General features: G+C 38.5%; 1 protein-coding gene across 2 annotated transcripts; it reads right to left on the bottom strand.

Annotated features, from left to right (window-relative positions):
* Positions 1 to 277: 277 nt before the first annotated feature.
* Positions 278 to 21,482, bottom strand: ENO4 (enolase 4). Of its 2 annotated transcripts, none has more exons than XM_051799545.1 (14): positions 21,385 to 21,482; positions 19,151 to 19,279; positions 17,763 to 17,953; positions 16,000 to 16,145; positions 13,832 to 14,001; positions 13,485 to 13,616; positions 12,089 to 12,154; positions 11,305 to 11,367; positions 9,286 to 9,453; positions 7,355 to 7,480; positions 4,937 to 5,132; positions 3,929 to 3,996; positions 3,251 to 3,368; positions 278 to 1,020 (listed from the first exon to the last, which is right to left on the bottom strand). In XM_051799545.1, the coding sequence occupies exons 3-14, from the start codon at positions 17,933 to 17,935 to the stop codon at positions 929 to 931; spliced, it is 1,518 nt and encodes a 505-aa protein (XP_051655505.1). In that variant the 5' UTR covers positions 17,936 to 17,953; positions 19,151 to 19,279; positions 21,385 to 21,482; the 3' UTR covers positions 278 to 928. The 2 variants fall into 2 exon arrangements, with proteins under 2 accessions (XP_051655505.1, XP_051655503.1); XM_051799543.1 differs by lacking the exon at positions 21,385 to 21,482 and adding an exon at positions 20,533 to 21,094.
* Positions 21,483 to 22,966: the final 1,484 nt, after the last annotated feature.

The raw sequence follows: 22,966 nt of genomic DNA, 5'->3' as shown, positions 1-22,966 counted from the left end.
TCATTGATGTTTTCATTTCTTGGGGGCCGTTGGTTCTGGTTGTTAATTTGTCAGTTATCTGTTACAGTGAATTTAAAATGCAACATTTCATATATGTATTTTTCCTCAAATTATTGCTGCTGTATTATATGTTCAAATTTTCACATTATACAAAAACCAGAAGTTTTTTCAAGAAGTATTTCTTTTTCTTAAACTGTTTTGTTACCTAGGGCATAAATTATTTCTTTAGCTTTTCATTGTTGCTTATTAAAAAGACTCCTGACAAGTTTCCCAGACCTTGTGGAATTGACTTGTTACTCCCTTCTTCTGAGTGATGCCAGTTCCAGCTTCGTGCCCTACATTTGGGGCTTGCAGTGATGCACTTGTGTTGATGCTCCAGCTGGAGTCTAACAGCAGCTTTGAGGGTATGGGGGGATGGAGCAGCACAACAGTCAAGGCCTTTGTTTTTTGTAAAATGTGGTGAGGTTTTTTTTTTTTAGTGTTTGTCAACAGCTTGCTTATTGTATAGAGAGACATTTCCACTTCCCCAAAACAAACATTTAGCTTTGGACTTAACACAGCACAGTTTGTTTGGTCAATTTGTAAATGCAGCACAGAATTGTGTGGTGTTTTCAAACTATAGTCACTGCTCAGTTAACTTGGTTTCAGCTGAAGGCAATGGTCCCTGGGAAAAGAGAGGCCACTATTTGAAAGCTTTTAGAAATGTTTGGCTAAAGTGCTTGAAAATAAATGGATTAAAGAAAAGTTAATATATGAATTTCATACTAGAATGAAAATAAATGGATTAAGGAATAGTTATATGAGTTTCTGACTAGAATATTTTTTCTTAGAAATTTATCCTAAAGCTCATGTTGACAGCTGGGGTCAGTGTGCTGTTCTCTGGGAGCTGAGCAGGCAGGCTATGAACCTGCAAGAGCTGCGGAGGCAACTAAGCCTGCTCTGGGGGAGGAAGTTCATCAGAAAGTTGATTTTCTGGCTGTGATTCTTCAGCGAAAGCAACAAATTCAAGTTTTGTTTCACCTGAAACAGAAGAGAAAAAAGAAACTTGTGTTTGGTGTAATCTGGTTTCTTGTTACATTCTCTGGTGCACACAGATGTTTTTAAGATGCCACATGATGCTTACAGGAGTTTAAACAGGTTTAATAAGTCTGGTCCTTAGAAAGAAAGGAGCACCAGTCCTGCACTTTGCTTACAGGATCATGGTGCACAGCAGCCTGAGCCTGGGATATTTATTGCATTCCTTCCTTCATGGATTCCTCACCTTGCCGCCCTATTTTTTGAACATCCATCCTCCTCTGCACTGGTGCTCTTGCCAAAGTTCCCCCCAGCTGACTCTGCCCTTCTCTACCCCAGCCTTTAACAATCTTATGTAAGCCCATGTCCCGATGCTGACCCCGTGACTACAGTTCACAGTCACTGCCACTAACCGCTGTTTTCCCCAGTTCTGTTCTGCTTCCCTAACCTCACCGCCCCCCTCGCTGTTCGGCCACAGGCACAATGCCCCCCATCCCTCTGCGCGGCTGCAGGGAAGGGAAGGCAGTCTGTGATCCAGGTGAGGGTGGTGGCTCATCACCGCTGAGCTCTGCACACCCATCCAGGTGAGGGTGGTGGCTCATCATCGCTGAGCTCTGGACACCCATCCAGGTGAGGGTGGTGGCTCATCATGGCTGAGCTCTGCACACCCATCCAGGTGAGGGTGGTGGCTCATCCTCGCTGAGCTCTGCACACCCATCCAGGTGAGGGTGGTGGCTCATCATGGCTGAGCTCTGCACACCCATCCAGGTGAGGGTGGTGGCTCATCATGGCTGAGCTCTGCACACCCATCCAGGTGAGGGTGGTGGCTCATCATCGCTGAGCTCTGCACACCCCCGGGACTGCAGGGCAGGGAAGGCAGCGGGAGAGCCGCAGTGGGTGCTCCAGGGCACTGCAGCCCCCCCGCACTCCCGAGGGTCTCCCGGCGGGTGGGTGTGAGCCCTGGGAGCCGTCCCGCACACTCTGCAGCGTTCCCGGCCCGCAGCCCCGCCAAAGGAGAGCTCGGGGGCGGCTCAAACGCGCTACCGCACCACTGCCCTGCTGGGGATTTACTTACCGGGTTTTGGTTCTGCCAAACCATTAACGCTGTTGGGGATTGTTGCTATTTTAATTCATGAGATATAGGTCTAAATATTTGTCAGACTCGAGCTCCTTTGCTTAGACTATACCACTTGACAACAGTAGGGAATATATTAATATTGCTGAGGCAGTTAAAATTCATAGTTCTGTACTTAGAAAAGTGCATTCTGTGCAAATACTTCCTTAGCAAAAAAAAAAAATTCCTGTCTATGTTTCTATTTTTCACAATGATTATTTATGAGCAAGGGAGAGATTTCAAAAACCTCAAAATATTTTCAATAAAAAAACTTTCAACTGAAACCTTTGTTCTGTAGTGTGCTTGTCAAGTGCTGCTACCCTTTGTATAGAGCACTGAAAATTATTAGAAGCAAGAGAGTAAAATGACTTCGTTCTCCTTCATGTTTCTTTTTCTTGGGCTTAATAAAATTCTTGCAAACCCTATCCTTCCTTTCTTCCTCTCCTTGTGCCTCTGCCTCCCCTTCAGACTGCATTTCTTTATTCTAGCTTGATTGATACCTGAGCAAGTGAGAAGTGGCTCTAATGAACTGTTAAGCATTTAACAGTGCCGTGGTACAGTGTAAAAAGAAGATGCAGACCCTGAAATGCAGGCAGGCAGATGCATACAAGTGGCTAAGGCTGAATGTGCATCGTCAACTTCGGGTTTTTTGGGGTTTTATTTAGGGCTTACCCATGCAATTGTAGTTTTCCAAACACATTTTGCTGGAAATGTAACATACAAAAGAGAGTTGTGAGCAATATATGTTTAGGGGCTTGAGGGAGGTGGGGTATTTGGCCTAAAATTCCATTTTGGCAGCTTTTCTACATGTTATATGCATGGGTTTTGTTTTGTTCCTTTTGCACTGTGGGCTTCAAGATTTCAACCAATTAATTCTGCAAAAAAAGCCTAATGTAGGCTACTCCTCAAGAAGGGGTCTATTTTAACATTCAGTAAACAGATAATCCATTAGGACAACAATATACATTGTGGCAAGTGCTATCCTAGGTTTTTTTTGTCAGCCCTTATTTATAGGCTTTTGATTTCGCTTCCCTCCTGTGGTGCAGTTTCAATCATTCTCCCTCCAATCTTTGTTCCCGTATTCATTGCAGGCTGAAAACAAAGTAAGAAAGAAGCTCATACGTAGATTTCTATTCTTGGCCAGTTCTTCCTCTATAGCCAGAAGGCGGTTGTATTTGGTCACCCTTTCTCCGCGGGAAAGACCTCCCAACTTGATAAACCTGGCACCCAGTCCAACGGCCTGAAATGAGAAAGTGTGCATTTTGAAACCCCACAGTTTGGGAAGTGAAGTCATTTTTTAATTATTAAACATGGTATCCTACTTCTAATTTAACACCCTCATCTTTCTACAGAGAAAAACCCCGCAATAAGTAGAAATAAAATCTCTTAATTAAAGATTTGCTGGGTGCAAACAATAATTTTCACTGGCATATGAAATGAAATTTTATTTGCAAATGTAGCTTTAGTACAAAAAGACTAAATATAACAGTCTTAAGAATTTTGCTAAAAATATTATTACTACACAGGAATGTTTTAAGTAACTCACAATTTTTTATTAACTAATGCAACCAAACAGATCATACACACTCTTGAATATACTCCCCGCCTTGGCAAATTTCCTGCACGTTCTCTTTAAACTCAATAAGTCTCTGTGAGGAAAAAAACCAACTCTCTAGAAAAAGCCCGTTTTGTAAAACACTGTTTCTTTCTGAAGCACAAAAAGGCTTTCTCCTTAAAAAATTGTACATGTTAAAAGCAGTATTTTGGCAATTCTGCAATTGAACAGCTTTCAATACCTACCAGATCCACGAGGCTGTCATCAGAAGATTCTCCATCTGGGCTTCCTAATATGGTAATATGTCTCTGACCTATATATAACGGGAGTGAAAACTTTCATTAGCGTATATTTTATATATTCAACACAGAAACTGTTTGGACTTCTCATTCATTTTTTACCCTTGGGTTGTCTAAGCTTAAATACAGGCAGGAGTAACCCAGTGAAACCCATTTCATAAAAATGTAAGCGATATTAGTTTGCTGCATTAACATTGTGCTTTATTTTCAGCATGGATAAGGGAATATCCTCTCCTAGTTTCTGTCTCTCACCGATCTGTCTGATCAGGCTAGAAGGCTGTTCTATTTATTTTAAATGTACTCCTCAATATAGTAATGATTTTTCTTCACTGTAAAAAAGAGTTTACAATCCTGACTGAATGAAATCTTTTAGTTGCTATTTACTCTCTTTGATATAGTGATTCCGGGTGTTTTTAAGGAATAAGGAAAGAGCTTAGATGTATTAAATTTGTTCATCTATCCCTTGGGTATAAAAATGAGTAAAGAAAAAGTGATACAAAGAAAAATCTTACATAGGAAACTGCACAAGTTCTTAGTACTGTTACCATGAAGGCTCAATAATTTGTAGTCAATAATCTGCATAAACCACAATTTTAAACATTTTGGACTTGTTTGGATTTTTTAATTAAAAATACTAGTAATAGTCAAAATTCAGATTAATTGACCACATCTTTTTTATTTTCTTTAATTCTGATATCTAACTGTGTAAAACTTAGCTGCAGTGTCAAAGGGCACCCACGTTCAAAACATCCACAGTGTATTAACTGACTATAGTTGAAGCCTTGAATGCGGTTTTAAGCCCCTGGACAGACATCTGTGAATCAAAACATGAATTTCAGTTTCTTCTGACAAATGCTTTCTAAATTAGAAGTGGCTATAATTAAATAAAGAAATGTAATCTTTACAGATGTAGCTTGTAGGGTTTGAAAGGCAGCCTTTCCCCCCTCTACTCACCATCGAGAATTCCAGTAACTTCTATGAGGTCTGATACCTTGGTTTCGTTAACATATTTCAGGACAACACCACTGCACACTGGTGTGTTTATGGTTTGGTCAGTTTTAAGTTTGGAAATACATGTGGCAGCATCTTCAGCAATCAGGTAACATTTGGAACCAAGGGCACAACATATGTTACTCCATTGTTCTCTGTCCTGCATAAAACAAATCAAGTAAATAACTAGAGTTTAAAAAACTAAACTGAATGAAAACTCTCAGGAGGTAAACATAATTTTAAAAAATTAAATAAATTTGGGTTCAATCCTAAAGATATCCTTCATATGAAAATATTATATTTTATACTATATTTTAAATCTGTCTACCTAAGAAAAACATACCACTGGGATTTTCCCTGGATTTTAAGATTTTGTTAGAAAACATATATGTTAATCTGGAATTAATCAACACTATTTGCATAAAATATAGTTTAATATATTTCAAATTAAATTAACTCTGGGGGATTGCTATTTTGATTTCCTTCCTGAAATTTATTTAATTTTAATGGACTATGAAATAATTTTCTATTGTTTTATTCAGATGTGTTAATATTTGAAGTGTCATACTAATTTGAATGTAAAATAATGCAACAGGAGACAGTCATAGACTCAATGACTTGTATCAGGACAGGATGATCAGAGCTGTAAGACTGACACATAGGGAACAGCAGAATACAACGCTCTCTTTCCAGCAAAGCTCCCTTTTTTAGGGTCTTTGTTTCTTGATTTTAATGCACTGTCCACATGGTACATGGTACAGGATAAATAAAGGACAGGGATATTTTAAAAATGAGAAAGAAGAAAATTATTATTTGATTGCTTTGTGACCACAGAATGCAAAGTTGAAAATATTATTTTTCTACTTCATAATTCTGCCAGTAGTGATTCTTGGTCTGTGTATCAGACAGACTTTTGTACCCATCTAGTTGCGATCTATATCAGAGTCCATTCCTGCACAGATTTCAAGCCTGTATGTATGTGAAAATGAAGTTTTGGACACCTGAACAAATGTTTAAACTTAAGCACTAAAGTGGTCTCGTGTCTGCCAATGAATTATTGAATTGGTACCAGAGCTAATCATCAAGGACCTACGGATCCATGGCAAACATGTGGCACAGGGAAACTCTGCAGACTTGCTAGGAGGAGGAGAAGCAGAGGAGCAGAGGCATTTTCCTTCATGGTTCTCTGATTCCAACTGTACTGCACCATCTGTAATTCTCCTGCAGACTCTCCTACTGCAAATATGTTTCTTCATAAGGTTTCTCAAGGAAGTTTGCAGCCCCAGCAGGAGTGGGGAATAATCTGATGCTTTGGAACATGGTAATTCAGAGAGTCAGACTGAAACAACACAGGGAGGCAAGGCTAACTAGAGAAAGGTAAGAGTAAGTGCAGATATTTGAAAAATGAACTTTTAACATTCTAGTTAAGCACAGAATCAGATGGATTTTGCAGTTCATCCATTTTAGAGTTATTGAGTCAAGTACTGGACAGATTCACAAAACCAACATCACTTTGCTTCTCCCTTCAATCACAGTCTTCGTGTTTTGTTCATGAAAATGAACAAAATTTTTATTAAGTTTTGCAGCTGCAGAATCTAGGTCTACAATTGTAGGTTCTCCAACAAAGTTTTTATCTTTTTTGCAATACATGACTTAATCTTACGTATAAATGTAAATACCTAAGGTTATGCAATCTGTCTCTTTCATCCATCCATAACTTGATATCATGCTTAATAGTATTTTATTTTATTGTTGTAGTCGGTTGGCCAGACTAATTAATTCCTCTAACTTTGATCACAGAGGTAACTACATGGTATCTTACTACCACTTTAAAAATTCTGCCAAGCAATGCTGCCAGTGACAGCACTGTTCTGGCTTTGGTTATAAATATCCATCAGAAGGAATTGCATCAGTATTTTTTTTTTGGTGATTCTAAGGAATATACAACTACGTCCAAACTTTTCCTTCTCTAATTTAATATAATAAAATATTATATTACACTTGAATTTTATAGTTTTATAATTTGAATTGTTTGCATAAAAAGGAAAATGTAATCCAAATAATAGTGGTTTAACAAGAAGAATCACACAAAAAAAGCAATTTTTTATAATTTTTAAAAATATTTCTACTGACTATTCTGTTCAGGCCAGGATTATTTTGCATCGAGAATTAAGTGAAAAGTATAGAAGAATCTAGAGTTATTGTCAATAAAAGACATGCAAATGAATTGTTAGATGCATTTTTATAGTGATATTTTGTGCTTAAAGACTCAAGAAACCAAAAGCCTTGTATTCTGCATATTTTGCAAAAATGAGAAAAGATCAGTGATGTGCCACTGAACAGTATTACCAGTTTTTCACAGGCTGCACTGTGGTATCTTACCTCTTTTCTTAAGGGATCTATTAATGCAATAATAAAAGGAAATTTATCAATCAGTTCTCCATACATAGCAACCATTTCATCAGGGCTTTTAAAAGTTCCAGTCAGTATTTCATATTTTCCTTTGTCCTAGAAAGTAAAGTAAAAAGCATAAAAGATAAGGAAGGTAAGAGATTAAAAACCAGAGTACTAATGTAAGCATACACATCTTGTGTATGCTTACATTTATTAAGATATGTGTGTTCTTCAGTCAGGAGGCATTTACTCCTCTGCTTCACTCTGTGTCTAAGTTGTTAGCATATTGTTATAGAAAACTGCTTAAAATGACAGTGGGTTCCAGTGGGCTCATGCCAAAGTCTCTGAACGATGTCACTGGCAAAACCAGAGGGACCTTTTTCAGCATTTTGTAGGCAACATTGCCAGTTTTACACTACAATATCATAAAGCCAGCAATATTTGACTTTTTCACTGAATCTCGCCTGCAAAAAATCTCATTTTTCACTTGCAAAAAAAGGTCTTTTTTTTTTTTTTGTCCTTATTTTCATAAAGAAAATATTGTTGGGGAAACGAGTTCACCCTCAGTGCTCAAAACCAAGATACTGCCTTTCCTTGTCTCTTTCCCCTTTCAAAAAAAAAAGACAAGTTTAAAACCAGTCTCTTCATTCTGGGAATCACAAACTGCAGCCTAGGAAGAGTATTAAAGGCAAACTGTCAAACTGTGCCACAATACCCACTGTTTTAGTGACTTTAACAGTTCAGTAACAGAAAGTTACAGAATTACTGATAATTCAAGAGTTAAGATTTTGTACACTCTTGTTATAAGCTACAGACATCACAGTCAGGAGAGCAACTGCTTTCAAGAAAGATATTGGTAATGGAATCTTTGGCACTATAGAACACCCAAATACACAAAATCTCATGAGCTATTAAATGGAATAGGAAGTTTCTTTTTCTGCTTAGAAAAAAAAAACCTGATTGATCTTGGAACAAGGGGTAAGAACTGTAAGACTTCATCTGGAGATAAATAAATTTTTTCAAAAATATTAAAAAATGAAAAATTAAAAAATGAATGTTGAGGCACAACGAGATGAACATTAATGTGTGTACAAACTTACCATAGAAAAAATAAATGGATATGTCAGGGTAGTTTGAAGAAAACAACAGATGTAGTATAATATAATGGAAAAATGAGCCTCTAGTGGTGTTAAGGAATTACAGAAGTATACTTGTGTAAATAATTTCTTGTTCTTCATCTTTAAAATAAAGGTGGATAGAATATAATTATTTAATTTATACCTCGTGTTGAAATTAAAAAAAAAAAACAACCAACCAACCAAACCAGGATTTGCTGCTTTATACCTTAATTCCAAATTGGCTGAGGTGTAATGTGAAATGAAGCTGGTTTGTTAAACAGAGCATGCAGGAGGTGTTTACCCATTAAAGCAGTTTGCTATATTTGATACAAAGTGATCTGAAAAATTGTGTTAAATAAATAGAGAAAAGGAATAAACTTGGCTGATACAGGCAGGCTTATACCATTTGAATGATTCAAGTGAAGCCATGGAGGTACCAGAGAACCCTGTAGAAGGACATGAGCTGTAAGAGGGGTCTGCCTTGGCCCAGTATCCTCACAAGGTACCACCAGGATGTTGGTACTGGGAAGGAGGAACACACGTTCTCACTGCTCCTGCTGTGTCAGGCTGCATGTCCCATCCCCTTGCACTCCCAATCCAATGACATATCTGCCACACTTGTAGGACTGATTCAACCATCATTTTTAAATGCAGAGGTAATTCTTTTCATTTGCTTGATTGCTACCTTAAAAATGGAGCTAGAAGCTTCTAGGTGAGTTTGCAATGCAATAATAAATAATGTTAACAAATAGCTACGTTCCTTTTGAAACCCAAGAAAATAGATATTGAGAAATAACTTACATAATCCATTAATTCATGAGCAGCACAATTTATTGCTAAGTACACATCTGTTCCTAGCTCCAGACCTATGTTGCTGCAAGCTGTTTGCATAACGAGTAGCAGTTGTTCTACATCATCATATCCTGTTGTTAGGCAACCTAAGTGTGATATTCTTTTTAAGAACTGTGGCTGAAAACAAAACAAAAAAGAATCACTTCATTTACAAACATATATATAATACATATACTCACTATCATTTCAGTCTGCATTTAATCTTCAAATTATAAATCTCAAAAATTGCATTGGCAGCCTTAAGGACAATTCTCTAGGAAAGAGGGATAATCAATTGCTAATGAGTAGAGAGCTAACAGTCCTTGGAAATGTGTCTCATCATGTAGTTCTTCATCCTGTATGGCCAGTACTGGTTTACAAGAAGATTTTAAAGGCACTCTTAACAACTACTGAATTGTCACAAATGCTCCAGTGCTGCAGACCACCCCTTTGCCAAAAAACATATTCTCCACTTTTAAACAGCTTTTAGCCATTTATCCTCAACTGCAACTTTGATATTGACTCTGTGGAGTGTTCAAGAAACCCTAGAATCTTCTGAGAATTCTAGAAGGAACAAATTTAAGAGAGGGGAAATACCTCTAGCCCAGCTACATGCAGTTATACTTCAGGGACAGTATTCCTGGAAATGTGCCACAAGCCGAGTTGTATTGAGCAAATATTTCACATGTTCTTCTGTTGTCAGGGTTTTTTGTAGGTTTTTAAAACACTGATTTTTAACTTCAAAGTCTGTGAATTTTGGATTATAAAGAATGACATTAAACTGCCTAGAAAGCAGCAGGATATAATCCTGGGTTAGACTGGAGAGATCAACTGGAAGGCATCAGTTTTGACAAGAGATAGAGAATTAACTACAGACAGAACAGGTACTTAGCTATGGAGGACATATGAATGTTTCTTCACATAAAAATTGGAAAGAAAACGCAGGTCAAATTGTTATGAGATTATTTTGTAGCAACATGCAAGACAATCTGACCTGTTGCTTGTGGAGCACAAAGCTGCAGCAATAGACAGCCAGAAAGGCTGCAGTCTTCCTGCAATTAACCTCAGATAGAGGTTGAGTCTGCAGTTCCAGGTGATTTTCAAGGTATCCATACATTGTGTCTTGTTACATTCCACTAAAAGCATTGTTTCTCTTTATAAAAACATTTTTCTCTATCTAGCATTTACTTCTATAAGTAAATAGAAGTTCTTGTTCACTGCCTACTTTGTCATTTTTCTTTTTTTTTCTCCCCATAAAAGTTAAAACTAACCTTGTGCTTTTATCAGTTTAAACTTCAGTTTAATTACTACCTCCTTTAGTATTCCTTTGTTGAAAAAAATGGATTTTTTTCCAGAGAATCTAATGCATTTTTTCCTTGTGTATATCTTATGGAATTATTCTAACTAAGGCCAGCAACTTAATGATGAAGAATTTTGTGTTGTGTAAGCAAGAATAAAATAGAAAAACTTTTGTTCATCCTTTCTTTTGTATACTCCACAAAAGTGACAATTCTCACTTGATAATATTTTAATAATCTCAGATTGGAGAGAAAACCTTCATGGCATTTCCATGCCACAATTTGGAAAACTCATCTGTAAACCACAGGTTTTGAAGTGATAAAAAAAGATCATTCGAGTCATATAAAATAATGTTCTGTGTTCTGTTGTGAGTGTTGCCCTTCAGCTACTGGTTTGTATCTGCCACTATCTGTAACCTCAGACTGGAACTGGGAATTGGATGCAGCACAATTAAGAGGGGAGTTATTCTCCCAGGGTTAGGAAACAGCACTATTGTTCCACAGGAAGGGATGGTATAGTCAGAAGGATCTAAATTATTATGTAAGATATGAGCATTTGGAATATTTAGGTCTTGCCTTGACCTTTCCAAAATGGTGATGTAGATTAATGCTTCATTTCTTAAGAATATTTTGGTTCTCTGCTGTTGCTAATACCTTGTTGAAGGCTTAAAATGAAAATCTCATTTCTTACCAGACTTTTCTTCCCTGAATTTTGTGCTTTTCCTTTTTTACCGTCTGCTGGCTGAGGACCAGGCTGTTGAGGGTGAAAGAAGAAAGAAATCAATTCCATGGAAAAATACAAAGATGACAGAAAGACCTCAGGAAAAAAAGGAAAGAAAAAAAAAAGACTGACTGAATTTTGGTCTAAAGAGATTACAAATACTTAAGCTAGGAAATAACTCCTATTTAGTCTTAAATACTATCAGCAACTATCCAGTTTTATTTTGTGCTGGTGACTCATTTCAAATGTTTATTTCTACGTGAGCATCAGTCCAACCATCATTTGTTTTTCAAAACATTCTCACCCAGCCCATCAAAAATACAGTGAATCTCAGAAATGAGAATCTAGACTGTACTTGGAGAAACCCAACAACCCTGCTTTCCAAAAAGCATATGCACACACCAAGACTGATATACTGCTACAGTAATAGTACCTTGAATAAAACATGTTGTGTGTGAGAGGCATAGCAAGATCAGAACTATATATATTGTACATTCATTCCAATATGATTCACTTCCAGTATATTTCCTCAGGTAAACAGAAAGTCTTACTATGCTTAGAACAATGTTTTATTCTATATTTTCAAACGTAGTATCACCAAATGGCCAATGTTTTACTCATCTGCCAGAGAAACACATCTTCTGTTCTGTGTCATGACATAAAAAAGCTAAGTGTTCCATGTTTATGTTTAAAAGGACAGTAGTAGCAGATCAAATGAAGTATATCACTTTATTAGGACACATTTTTATTGTACCATTTTGCCTGGAGACTCCAACAGTCTTGTCATTTCCTTCTGAATATCCAGAACTCTTTCTATGCCCTGAAATTAAACAACAATAATCTTCAAAATAAAGTTATATTATTTCATTTTAGCAGCTTAAATCAGAAAACACTTATTCTAAATACAAATCTTAATATAAAGTCTTAAAAAAAAAAAACACAACTATTACAGACTCCTTAACACAGTCTCTCCACTCACAAAATGCAGCCAAGTGCCCAGCCATAAAGGGTTAGTAGCAGTGGAATGAACAGGAATATTTGATCATAATGCTGAATGGGACAGCAAGAAAAGCGGCCTCTTCCCCAAATGTAGCCCTTCCCAAATCTAGCAAGTAAACAGCATCCAGGTCTGCATAATATCTGAGAAGATGATAATCCCTGTTCACAATTGTGACTCTAAGACTTCCTAACTGGAAACTCTGAGAAGATTGAATGCATTTACTTCAGAATATTTCCAGGAAGCACAAAAAAAATCACTTTCTTAATTTTTAAACAGTGGGGAACACTCCAGTTAAATGAATCCATTGCTTTTAATGCAAGACTCGTTTTCTTTTTCAGCTGAGTTAGTAAAATTCAGTAAAACTAGTAAAACCTGGTAAATCACAATTGAGATTTCCTCAAACTGTGCCAGTAAAGGAATACTGAAGGGGGCAGAAGTCAGTCACAGCTGACAACACATCAACACGGGAGGAACAGGCTGTTTTGAACGGCAGCAAACAGCTTGTTACCCTCCCATGAGCGCTAGGAGGCATTCTGGCTTTGAATGGCACAGAATTAGCAACCTTATTAACAGCTCTTGGTGACAATTCGAAAAAGTTAAAGGAAAAGCAAAAAGAAAGAGAATCGAGCTCAGCTATTTGTTCAGGTCACCAGCATACAAAGCAGAAATCACAGCCCTAATGAAGCATCTCGTGCCGATATATTCTTTAATACAACACATGGCTAAACAAAAAGAGAGGGTTGATCCATCTGTCTCACTCATCCTTCTTGCTCTTTGTACTCCCTTCTATCTTCACAATTTCATTTTGAAGCAACTTATTTCCACACATTTTATGCTTTCTGTGAATTTGGTGAGTTTTGTTGTTTTTTACGCTATATCAATCAACTGATACATACATTTTTAACTTGAAATATTTCTGGTTTTTGTTTTAAATCTTCATCTTATTGCTTGATTTAATATTATTGGTTTTAGAATTCTGCAAATTTGACAAATTTAGCATTTGTTAAAACTTCGGCCTTGTAAGCAAACAAAAAAATAAAAAATACAGTTTCTAAGGACTATATTGAAAAGACCTATATACTTATTTACACACATAGTTAGTATGGTGTCTGTAGAACACATTTATAAAAAAACAAAAATGAAACAGTACCTGTTTGAGTGACAACTGAACTGGTGGTATAAGCATAACTTCTTTCACTAATTTCAGCTTTGAAGATGACATTTTTTCACAGTTCAGCAGAGTAACCATTGGGAGTGGTAGAGTCATTTCTTCAGGTGACTCCTGTAATTGGGAGTACCGGGTGAAAATAAAAATGTAAAAATCAAAATAATTCTTATATATTTTAATTATGGCATGAGGTTCAAAGACTGCTACAGGCAATGGTGTTCTATGAGACAAATTTAATGACACTGTCACGAGGCACTGCTGGCTTCAGAATTCAACAACAACTATGATAACTGGGATAAAAGAAACAAACTGGCAAAAGCCACATGTACCTGCTCATGTTTCAGCAGTGCAATATGTGAGTACAGCGGGATGTGGCTGATGGTGGCCCCAGCCTTTGCTATGGCAAGGGATGTTCCCCCAATGGCCAAGCTGCCACACAGCACCGGCTCAGCAGGGTCTGCAGGGGGGATGGGTCTCTCTGCCACTGATGACTTCTTTCCTACAAGACAGAGAGTAGCAGCTAAGTATTTTCTTGTTTTTAAACACATGCTTCTGTATCACAGTTATATGAGTAAATACGATATTGTCACTTCAGGGTGTACTCAATGTATTAACAAATAATAACTTTTTTTTTTTAAACTTCATCTTATCAGTTGTTTCATATGGAATGACCTTACAAGTAAGCAAAGCGTCTGTCCTTGCTCTGGTTTCAAATTTATTTCAATTCTGTTTCTTTTGGAGAACTTTCAGACACTGAAATCTGTATTTTTATTTATCTATGTTTACATCCAATAACATTATATAATTTTTCAGGTTCCTTTCAAAAGCATGTTTTCAGTCTTCTTTATTGTAATCCTTCAATTCTCAGCTTTTGCATAAACAACTTGGAAGACTACATTATAACCTATTGGGAGTATGCATACTTGATTTCTTCTAATGATGACTGTGAAAAAAATTAGGCCTGTTTTAGCTGGAATTTCCAAAGAGAAAACAGATCTTTTAAATATTACACATCCATAGTCTTATTACCTTTTCATAAGAATTTATTTCCCTTACAGATACAGTAACTTTTTCAAAAAATGCTTAAAACAAAGCACTTCTCACCATCCTCTTTATTGGCTACAGTTCTTACATGAACATGTACAATGAGCACCTACCTGAAGCTGACTCCCAAGTAAACCTGACTATTTCCTTTAGATCCTAATAGGAGTGTCATACAAATTCTGATTTCAATAAAATATAAATACTACAGCATACAACTGACATTTTAGGAGAAAATGTTCTTAATGGGTCCTTAATTGGATATGCAGATTAGATTATACCTCTTTTGCATACTATGCACAGATTCTATACCTTTTACATTGAGGATGAAAAGCTGCACACAGACATCAGAGCAACTCAGACACAGGGCAGAGTTTTTCAGAGACCCTTCACCCTACACTACTTTGTAACTGGCATAAACCACAACATAGATGTTCCTTCCGCAGGAACCTGCTGGAAGTCACCATCTGTTAGTGGTCTCCTGTAACAACAAGTAGCTTAATAACTATTGGCTCCAAATAGTCAGGCATTGAGTCTAATAATAATATGACAGTCCATGTCATAGTGAAAACAAGTAATATATGTATCAGCAGAAGCTTGACTGAAAGTGTAATATACACCAGGCTAACATGTGGGTGGACCTGACAACTGCAGAAGTTACATTTCAGGTCAAAGATGAACTTACTGTGCACACATCTAACACATGAACTGGGAGGTTTTACTGATAGCATATGATAGTTATAACCAAAGTGATAACAAATAATAATATGCCAACATTTTCTGCCCTTATAATAAATGGCAACAAGACTTTTTTTTCTGAGTTTAATGCATATATGGAGATAACATATGGTGCTTTCTTCCTTTGGGTTGGTTTTTTTTTTTGGCCATGTGTTTTTACCTTCTTTTTCTAGTCTCACACCATTTTTTCCTTTAGTAGGATTGTTTTCTTACTTCTTTTTACTCCATACTGCCCATCATTCCCATCTCATCCCCTTCCTTCTTTCTCTTTTGCTTTTCACTGTATTTCCTCCTTTTCTCAGTGTTAGAAGGAAACTTTCCTTCCTCCCTCTTTCAATTGTTTTCAACTTATCTTAATTCTATTTCTATTTTCTTTTCTTATCATTTTCATTTTTATTCATTTGCATCCTCCTCCATTCCTATTCCTCACTTTGAAGAGTAATAACCTCCTGTCTAAGCCAACTGTAAAACAAAGGCAGAAACTCTGTTCAACCAATGCATGTGAATGATGAGAAAACCGTATTTTTCCCTCCCTCATTTTGCTGCAGAAACTGTTGTGATCAAAAAGGGCAGGAGAGAGTAACCAAACCCTTTGAACATGAGACAGTGTGTCATGTGTTCTGAAGTATCCCATGTCCACAGAATACATCAGAAAGTTATTTAGGACATTTATCAATATCTGTATTGCAGAAAACATTAAAATCAAATAAACAAAAACCTGTTTTTGCTGATTTTTTTTTCCCAGGTGGTGTTGCTGGGGATGGAGTCCGTGGAGGAAGGGCAAGAGTGGCTTCTTCTTCTTCTTCTTCTTCTTCTTGCCTTTGAATTTTCTTTTTTTCTTCTACCTTGTTTGTAAAGTATTCACTGAGGGAAGAGGCATAAAAATTACTGGCTTAAAATATTGTTAGACATGTGACAAGTAGACACACACAATACAAGCTAAAGAACATGCTAGGAAGTGGATTAAATTAAGCATTTATTTGAGCTTCTGCCATTGGTTCACTACGTGAAGCTGGAGAGGTCAGTACATTTATTATATCATTATTTTTTGGTAGTCATCTGCAGGACTGGTTAAACAAAAAGAACCACAAGTAAGTATCACAAACCTTAACACATGCTTTTTAAATCACACTGGTTTGAAAGTCAGCTCTGAGCAGACAATCTTAGCATGAAAGATGTATTTGCTTTGCGTGGGCAGTAACAGATCCTGGCATAACTTCCTGACATACAACAGCCTGGCCAAGGTTGCTAATCCAAGAGCTCAGTTGTACACTGGTTATCCAACTGGTTGCAAACTAAGAGGTGGCTGAATTTCAATTACATGCATGAACTGGAAACTTTAGGCAGGGGTCACAGACATCCAAATCAGGGAAACTGAGTATGTAAGATATGTAAAGTAGTGTAAACAATGCATTAAAATCTTATTTACACTCACTTTCCAATTGAGTCCTTATTCCCTTCATCAAGGTTTTCCCAAAGCTAGTCCATGTGGAAGGCAACTAGGTTTGTTCAATACAGTCTGTGTTCAGTGTGGCAGCCCAACCTCTACCCCTTCCACACAGGGTCATTTCCCTCAGGGGTGCAGCTGAAGGGAACATTTCCAACTCCAGAAGAGGATGTGAGGCCATATTACTGCTGCCAGGGTGCAGACAGCCATACTGTTGCCAGGTGGCTTCATCTAAGTGTACTTTAAAAATACATTCAAATCCATCTGTGATACTTTTACCTTATATATTTTTTTTCTTATAAAAGCCAGACATATTTCTTTGAATGGATAAATATGGCTGTTGTTTTTTACTTTGGGATGCTCTCAAGAAGAAATATTTATATGAAAAATAAACATGGATGTTTATTAAAGAAACTGTATTTCCAAAGAAACTAATTACCCTAGTAAGATGTCTTCTGGAGCAGTTTGCTCAGAAAGAAAGCTCCACCAGGACGTGAAAGCTGCACACATATACATGTTTTTGTGGATTAGCTCAATGCAGCAGACTCACACCCAGGCCATTTGCACCACTTGCCTTTTGCAGGGCCATAAACAGAAGTGCAGTTGCAGTTCGAAAAAACCTCCCTACTAAATTAAACCGGCACTGAACAAATTTCTTAAATGTTGCCTTTGACTCATGAATGTGTTCAGGTATTTTTTTCTTAGACACCCTTATTTTTGTATCCCATGGATGAAACCTTGTAAAAAACAGCATGATTTTCATATCAAAATTATGAAACAAGCAGACAATAATATAGTGCAATGGATCTGAGACATATGTTACCACCTAAAAATATAAAGAATAATAGTAGAAAACACTAAATATTCTATATGCTTTTCATTAACAACACAAATAATATAAATTACACAAATAAATTATATTATATATAAAATTATATACATAAATAATATAATATAAAATTATATAAATAGTATTTTATATAAATTATTTGTATATTTCAAATGCATTAATTTGCATAATATGCAAGACCTACCCAAGCATCTTATCAACTTGACACTGGTCAGTAGGCTCCAAGTCCCTCAGCATTGTGTTGAGTGACTCATTGACCCATTCCACAGCAGTATTAACAGTGTCATTTCTTTCTTTTTCATCAGCTTCAATTTTTTCAGGTAAAGCATTTTCAGGTATTTGAGAATGGCAAGACATTACAGTGGAACAAATCCTCTGCATAAATAATAATTAAAAAAAACCCCAATGTATAAAGGTTTTAAACACCATTTAATTTCTAACTTTGAAATGTCATTTGAAAGACTAAGAAGTATATGTCCTTACCAACTCTACAAGTACATATCTCCAAATCTACTGCTTGCTCCACTTACCTTTTTTCATCCTGCACCTTCTTTCTAGCTTCTTATACTTTGGTAATCACAGACATTATTCAAGTTTTTTGATCTAAATTATAAGTACGTAGGCAAAAACCTTCTGACAGATCTCTTTATATATATATTATGCTATTAGAATAGAATGGAGTTATTTTAAGGACCATAGTCATTAGGACATCTTTTATTGCAGCTGTTTGTAGCCTACTGTACCATGATTCATCAGCATTCATGCTTAATGCTATCCCTCATGGTCAGTTACTGTTGTCTTAGAAAATTTAAGCTCATCTTTCTGTACTGATGAAGAATAAATGATATTAAAAGAATTCACTTAAGGAAGACATCATTTACAAATTTCACAGTTGCCTGCATTAATAGTGTTAACTTTATACACTGTGAATACCTGTGAAGCTACATTTAATTCAAGAAAGAAGGGAACCATAGTTTAACTGAGGGAAAGTAGAAATAATTACTCCAAAATAGCTACAGCTGCAAAGACAGTAACTTGAATATTTCAGGTTGAGGGAGAGATGCACCACCAATTTTGATTGCAGGTGCTGGAGGGATATGTTTGACTTAACTATCACCCACATCAACCTATTAGCTTGGTGTAAAAAAAGTGCCTTCACTTATACTGTGCTTTTCACCTGTGCTGTGTTTTTCTGAAAGACTGTCACACAAAGAGAAATATAAAGATAAGAAAATTAAAGAAAAAGGTAAAAGGAAAATGAACTTACAAGGCTAGTATGGGATGTAAGGAAAAGCTACATGAAGACAGATAAAAACTTAATATACAAAGATGCACTCATATCCCACTCATAAAATATTGTCTAATTCATGGAAAAGAAAATTTTCATAGTTGCTGCCACTGTCTAACTTTTCAGGACACCTTTTTTTTCTAAGTTACAATACTCAACTCTTGAGTCACAGGGATTTATATCTCCTCATGAAGATGGGAAATAAAATGTTCCTTGGGATGTGAGAATGTCACCTCTTCCTGACATTGTCCTATTCAAATAAATAAAACAGGAACAGCTCATACCTTCTCATAGTTTTTAACTGTACAGTATATTTCCACTTCTAATGTTGGCTGACCAACTCCATCAAGAACTTTTCTTCCAACTAATTTGCATATTACTGGAGCTTTTGAATATTTAGAAAGGTAGTTAGCCTTAAATGAAAGAGAAAGAACTTCATTAAAAGTCAATTTCCAGGCAAAGAGGTTTTTATTCCACGAAATATATTTCAGTCAAGTCCACCACTGAACAAATCCATTATGGGTCGCTTCCAACTCAGCATATTCTATGATTCTATGATTTATATGTTACAGCAAGTTTTGAGCCCTGTGAGAAAGGTGAAAACCAAGACTTCTGGTAGGCAGTTCACTTTCTTCTTCCAACATGGTCTTTAATAGGCCTGATGAACTGTCATAATCCAGTATATTTTCACCTCTGTCCATAGGTAATACAATATTGCTTTAGAAAATTGATTAAGTCGCTACCTGAGGTTTACTACATACTTCCTTACTAGTTTCATTATTTAGTCTGGTATTGGAGAGTCACCAAACCATGACTTACCAAATGGAAAAACTGGAAACTCTTATAGCTACATAGAAAAGGAACATGTCAACAACCAGGCAGAGCAAGAAAAGGTGTTACCAGTTCTAGTTCCTTCCACTGGCAATAGCAGAACACTAGATGGAAAATAGCACAAGATGGAACGAAATGTTTCAATTCCACTGACACTTTCCCACTAAACAACATACTAGAAACCATTTTTTTCAAGAGTTGCTTGCTATTGTAGCATTGGCAATTCTTGTATTGCCACTAATTGAGGTTTCATTATGACTACTGTCAACAATATTTGGCCAGCCGGGAACAGATAAAATGGGTGTGACTCTCGACACTTCCCCTGAGGGCCCATTTCCCTCTCATCAACAGCTGCAGCTGAATAGCGCCCAGTCTCTTGTCACTGCTGGCCCAGGAGAGACACCACTGTGCTGAGCAGCGGTTTTATTAGCTATGTCCATTTGTGCCCTCCCACTTTGTTTTCACAGAATCATAGAATCAGCCGGGTTGGAAAGGCCCTCTGAAATGACATCAAGTCCAACCCTCGATCCAACACCGCCGCGGTTACCGGACCACGTGTCGAGACAAGCAACCGGCAAAGGGCCCGGCTGCTGCTCGGCCCGGCGTCAAAGTGCCCCTGACCACGAACACCGAAACACCGCAGTCGGGGTAACCACTTCATTATCACGGAGACGTCGAGCTCCTCGCTGCGCCCCTTCCCGGAGGGCAGGGACGGCGGGGACGGGGTCGGGCACTGCGGGCAGCCCCTCACGGCCCCCCCGCACCGCCCTCGCCCCGACGTGGGGCCGGCACAGCCCCCCCGGCCGCCTCCAGGCGCTGCCCCTCCCGCCGCTACCAGCTCCCCGTAGAGATCCCCGGGGCTCAGCGGGAACAGGGCGTTCAGCGCCTCCTCCATGCGCTCCGGCACTTGCTGCCCTCGGTAGTACTCGGCCGCCTCCCGCCGCCGCGCCCGCCGCCCGCCCGCCTCCATGGCGGGGCCGCCGCCGCTGCCGGGCAACGCTCCGGGGAGCGCCGCCCTTCCTTCCCGCCCTCCCCGCCGCTCCCTCAGGGGCACAGCGGCCTCCCAGGGCGCCGTGCCCGACCCCGCGCCCCGAGGGCTCTGCTCTCGCCCAGCCGCCCGGGAACAACCCCCCGACCCAGCGGGGCCGGGCTTTGTTTCGTCCTGGTCCGCTTTGGTTCCTCCACACCGTGCGGTGCTCGCGCTTCCCTCAGAGCCCGGTCAGGGCCTTCCAAGGATGCCGCGAGCAGGCGCTCCTCGATTTAAAAAGCCACCATGCAACAAAACTGTATAAAATTATCGCCCTGAAAGAGAGACGGAGTATGGTTTGGGAAATGTCTAACGCTGCCAAACGCGTCAGTAACTCGTGCGTTTAAAAGCTCTTTACTTTCAATGAAAAGAAACATTTCCCAGCCTAAATGGTTGTGGGTTTGTTTTTTTTTTTTTTTAAGTCTGCAATTTCCTACAAAACTTTCACTTTGTTACATTGTTCATCGGTAATTTTGTTGGAGTAACTGAAAATGGAGATACTTAAAAAGCTGTTAGCTGCACACTTCCCCTGCTCTAAAATCAATATGTGTGGATCTCTGCTCATTGTGTGCTCACTTCTCCAGGTGGGGTGATAATGAAGAAAAATCCCTACAGAATCATTTTCTTCTCCTTTCACATCCTTCAGAAATAGTACAGTACCTCTCCAGAGAGTTAAACCCTCTTTTCCTTGGAAGAAGTTTCTAAACTGACACTTCCCCTTCCTTTGAGGACAGTGGGCAGCAAGTACCTCATTAGATTTTCTTCAGAAGGAGTTAACGTGGTGGGTGGCTGCCCTTTGAGCTCCTAACTGCTCAGGAGGGGCTTGTGCAGTCGGAGGGCTGGGTGGCAGCGGTCAAATAATGCCAGATCCGTGTCACATGCACAGGCTTGCCTCAGAAAGCTCTGGTTTAATTAAATAGTCCTGGAAGAACAGACCTCTAGAGGCGACAGTGCTGTTGTGTGCTGATCACACACTAGGTAATGCAACCCATCACGGGAGCTGTACCTTCTGATACATTTCAAGGCTCTCTAGACCAGTTTCCCACCTTTTGCTTTCTAAAGGGCTCTAAATAAAATGCACTGTGAAGGAATACAGCGGTGATAAGATGAAGACTAGGGAAAATGTTGGCCTTCTCTGGAAGGAAACAGCAGAACTGGTTGCCCAGGATATGGAGGACGCTGAGGTACTTCACAATTTTTTTGCCTCTGTGTTCACTGGCAAGTGCTCAAGCTGCAACACCCAAGTTGCAAAAGGAAAAGTCAGGGACTGAGAGAATGAAGACCAGCCACTGTAAGAGACGTTCAGGAACATCTAAGGAACTTGCAGGTGCATGGGATGTGGTGAAATGCACCTGTGAGTCCTGAGGGAACCTGTGGATCAAGTAGCTAAGCCACTATCAATCATATTTGAGAAGTCATGCAGGTCAAGGGAGGTGATTCTCCCCCTTAACTTCTTTTTTGTGAGATCCTACCTGGAACACTACATCCAGGTCTGGGGGCCCCACCATGAGAAGGATGTGGGTCTTCTTGAAAGGAGTTCAGAGGAGGGCAATGAAGACGCTCAGAGGGCTGGAGCGCCTCTGCTATGGACACAGGCTGAGAGAGCTGGAGGTTTTTGGCCTGGAGAAAAGAAGACTCCAGTACCCGAAGGGGGCCCCCACGAGAATGACAGAGAGGTACAAGTGCATGTAGTGATAGGACAAAGGTAATGGCTTTGAATTGAAAGAGGGTAGATTTAGATTAGATATTAGGGAAAAATTCTTTACTGTGAGGGTGGTGAGGAACTGGCACGGGTTACCCAGAGAAGCTGTGGATGCTCCCATTCCTGAAAGAAAAGAAACTGGCCAGCTTGGTCTTTAGCAAAGAAATGAGCTGAAGCAGATTGATACTCAGGTTATTTAATAACCCTGAATTCCTGTTTTTTAATAAATTGATTGAAATACTAGTAGGGATTCCCCGAAGTATTTATCATTTTTGGTTCATGATCAGGTGAACGCTACATGAATTATCTGTATGGCCATGTAATTTCCATTAATTGTAAGAATGTAGAAAGAGGATGGCTTATCCTCTGATCCTCCCTATTACGAAGTAGTTAACTGATTAAGGTTAGGACACTGCAAGCCACTTCATACCATCAGTGAACTCTCTGCAACCCCATTATCTTCATTAGGCTTGTGTGGGTGTAATTAATTGGTGTTTAGTTACCAGTTGTGTTGAATGAAAAGAATTTAGTTCTATTTCT

This window comes from Manacus candei, unplaced genomic scaffold (genome assembly GCF_025592945.1).
Source record: "Manacus candei isolate 608988 ecotype Guabito, Panama unplaced genomic scaffold, ASM2559294v1 h1tg000050l, whole genome shotgun sequence".
NCBI lineage: Eukaryota > Metazoa > Chordata > Aves > Passeriformes > Pipridae > Manacus > Manacus candei.
This window is presented reverse-complemented; position numbering and strand designations above follow the sequence as displayed.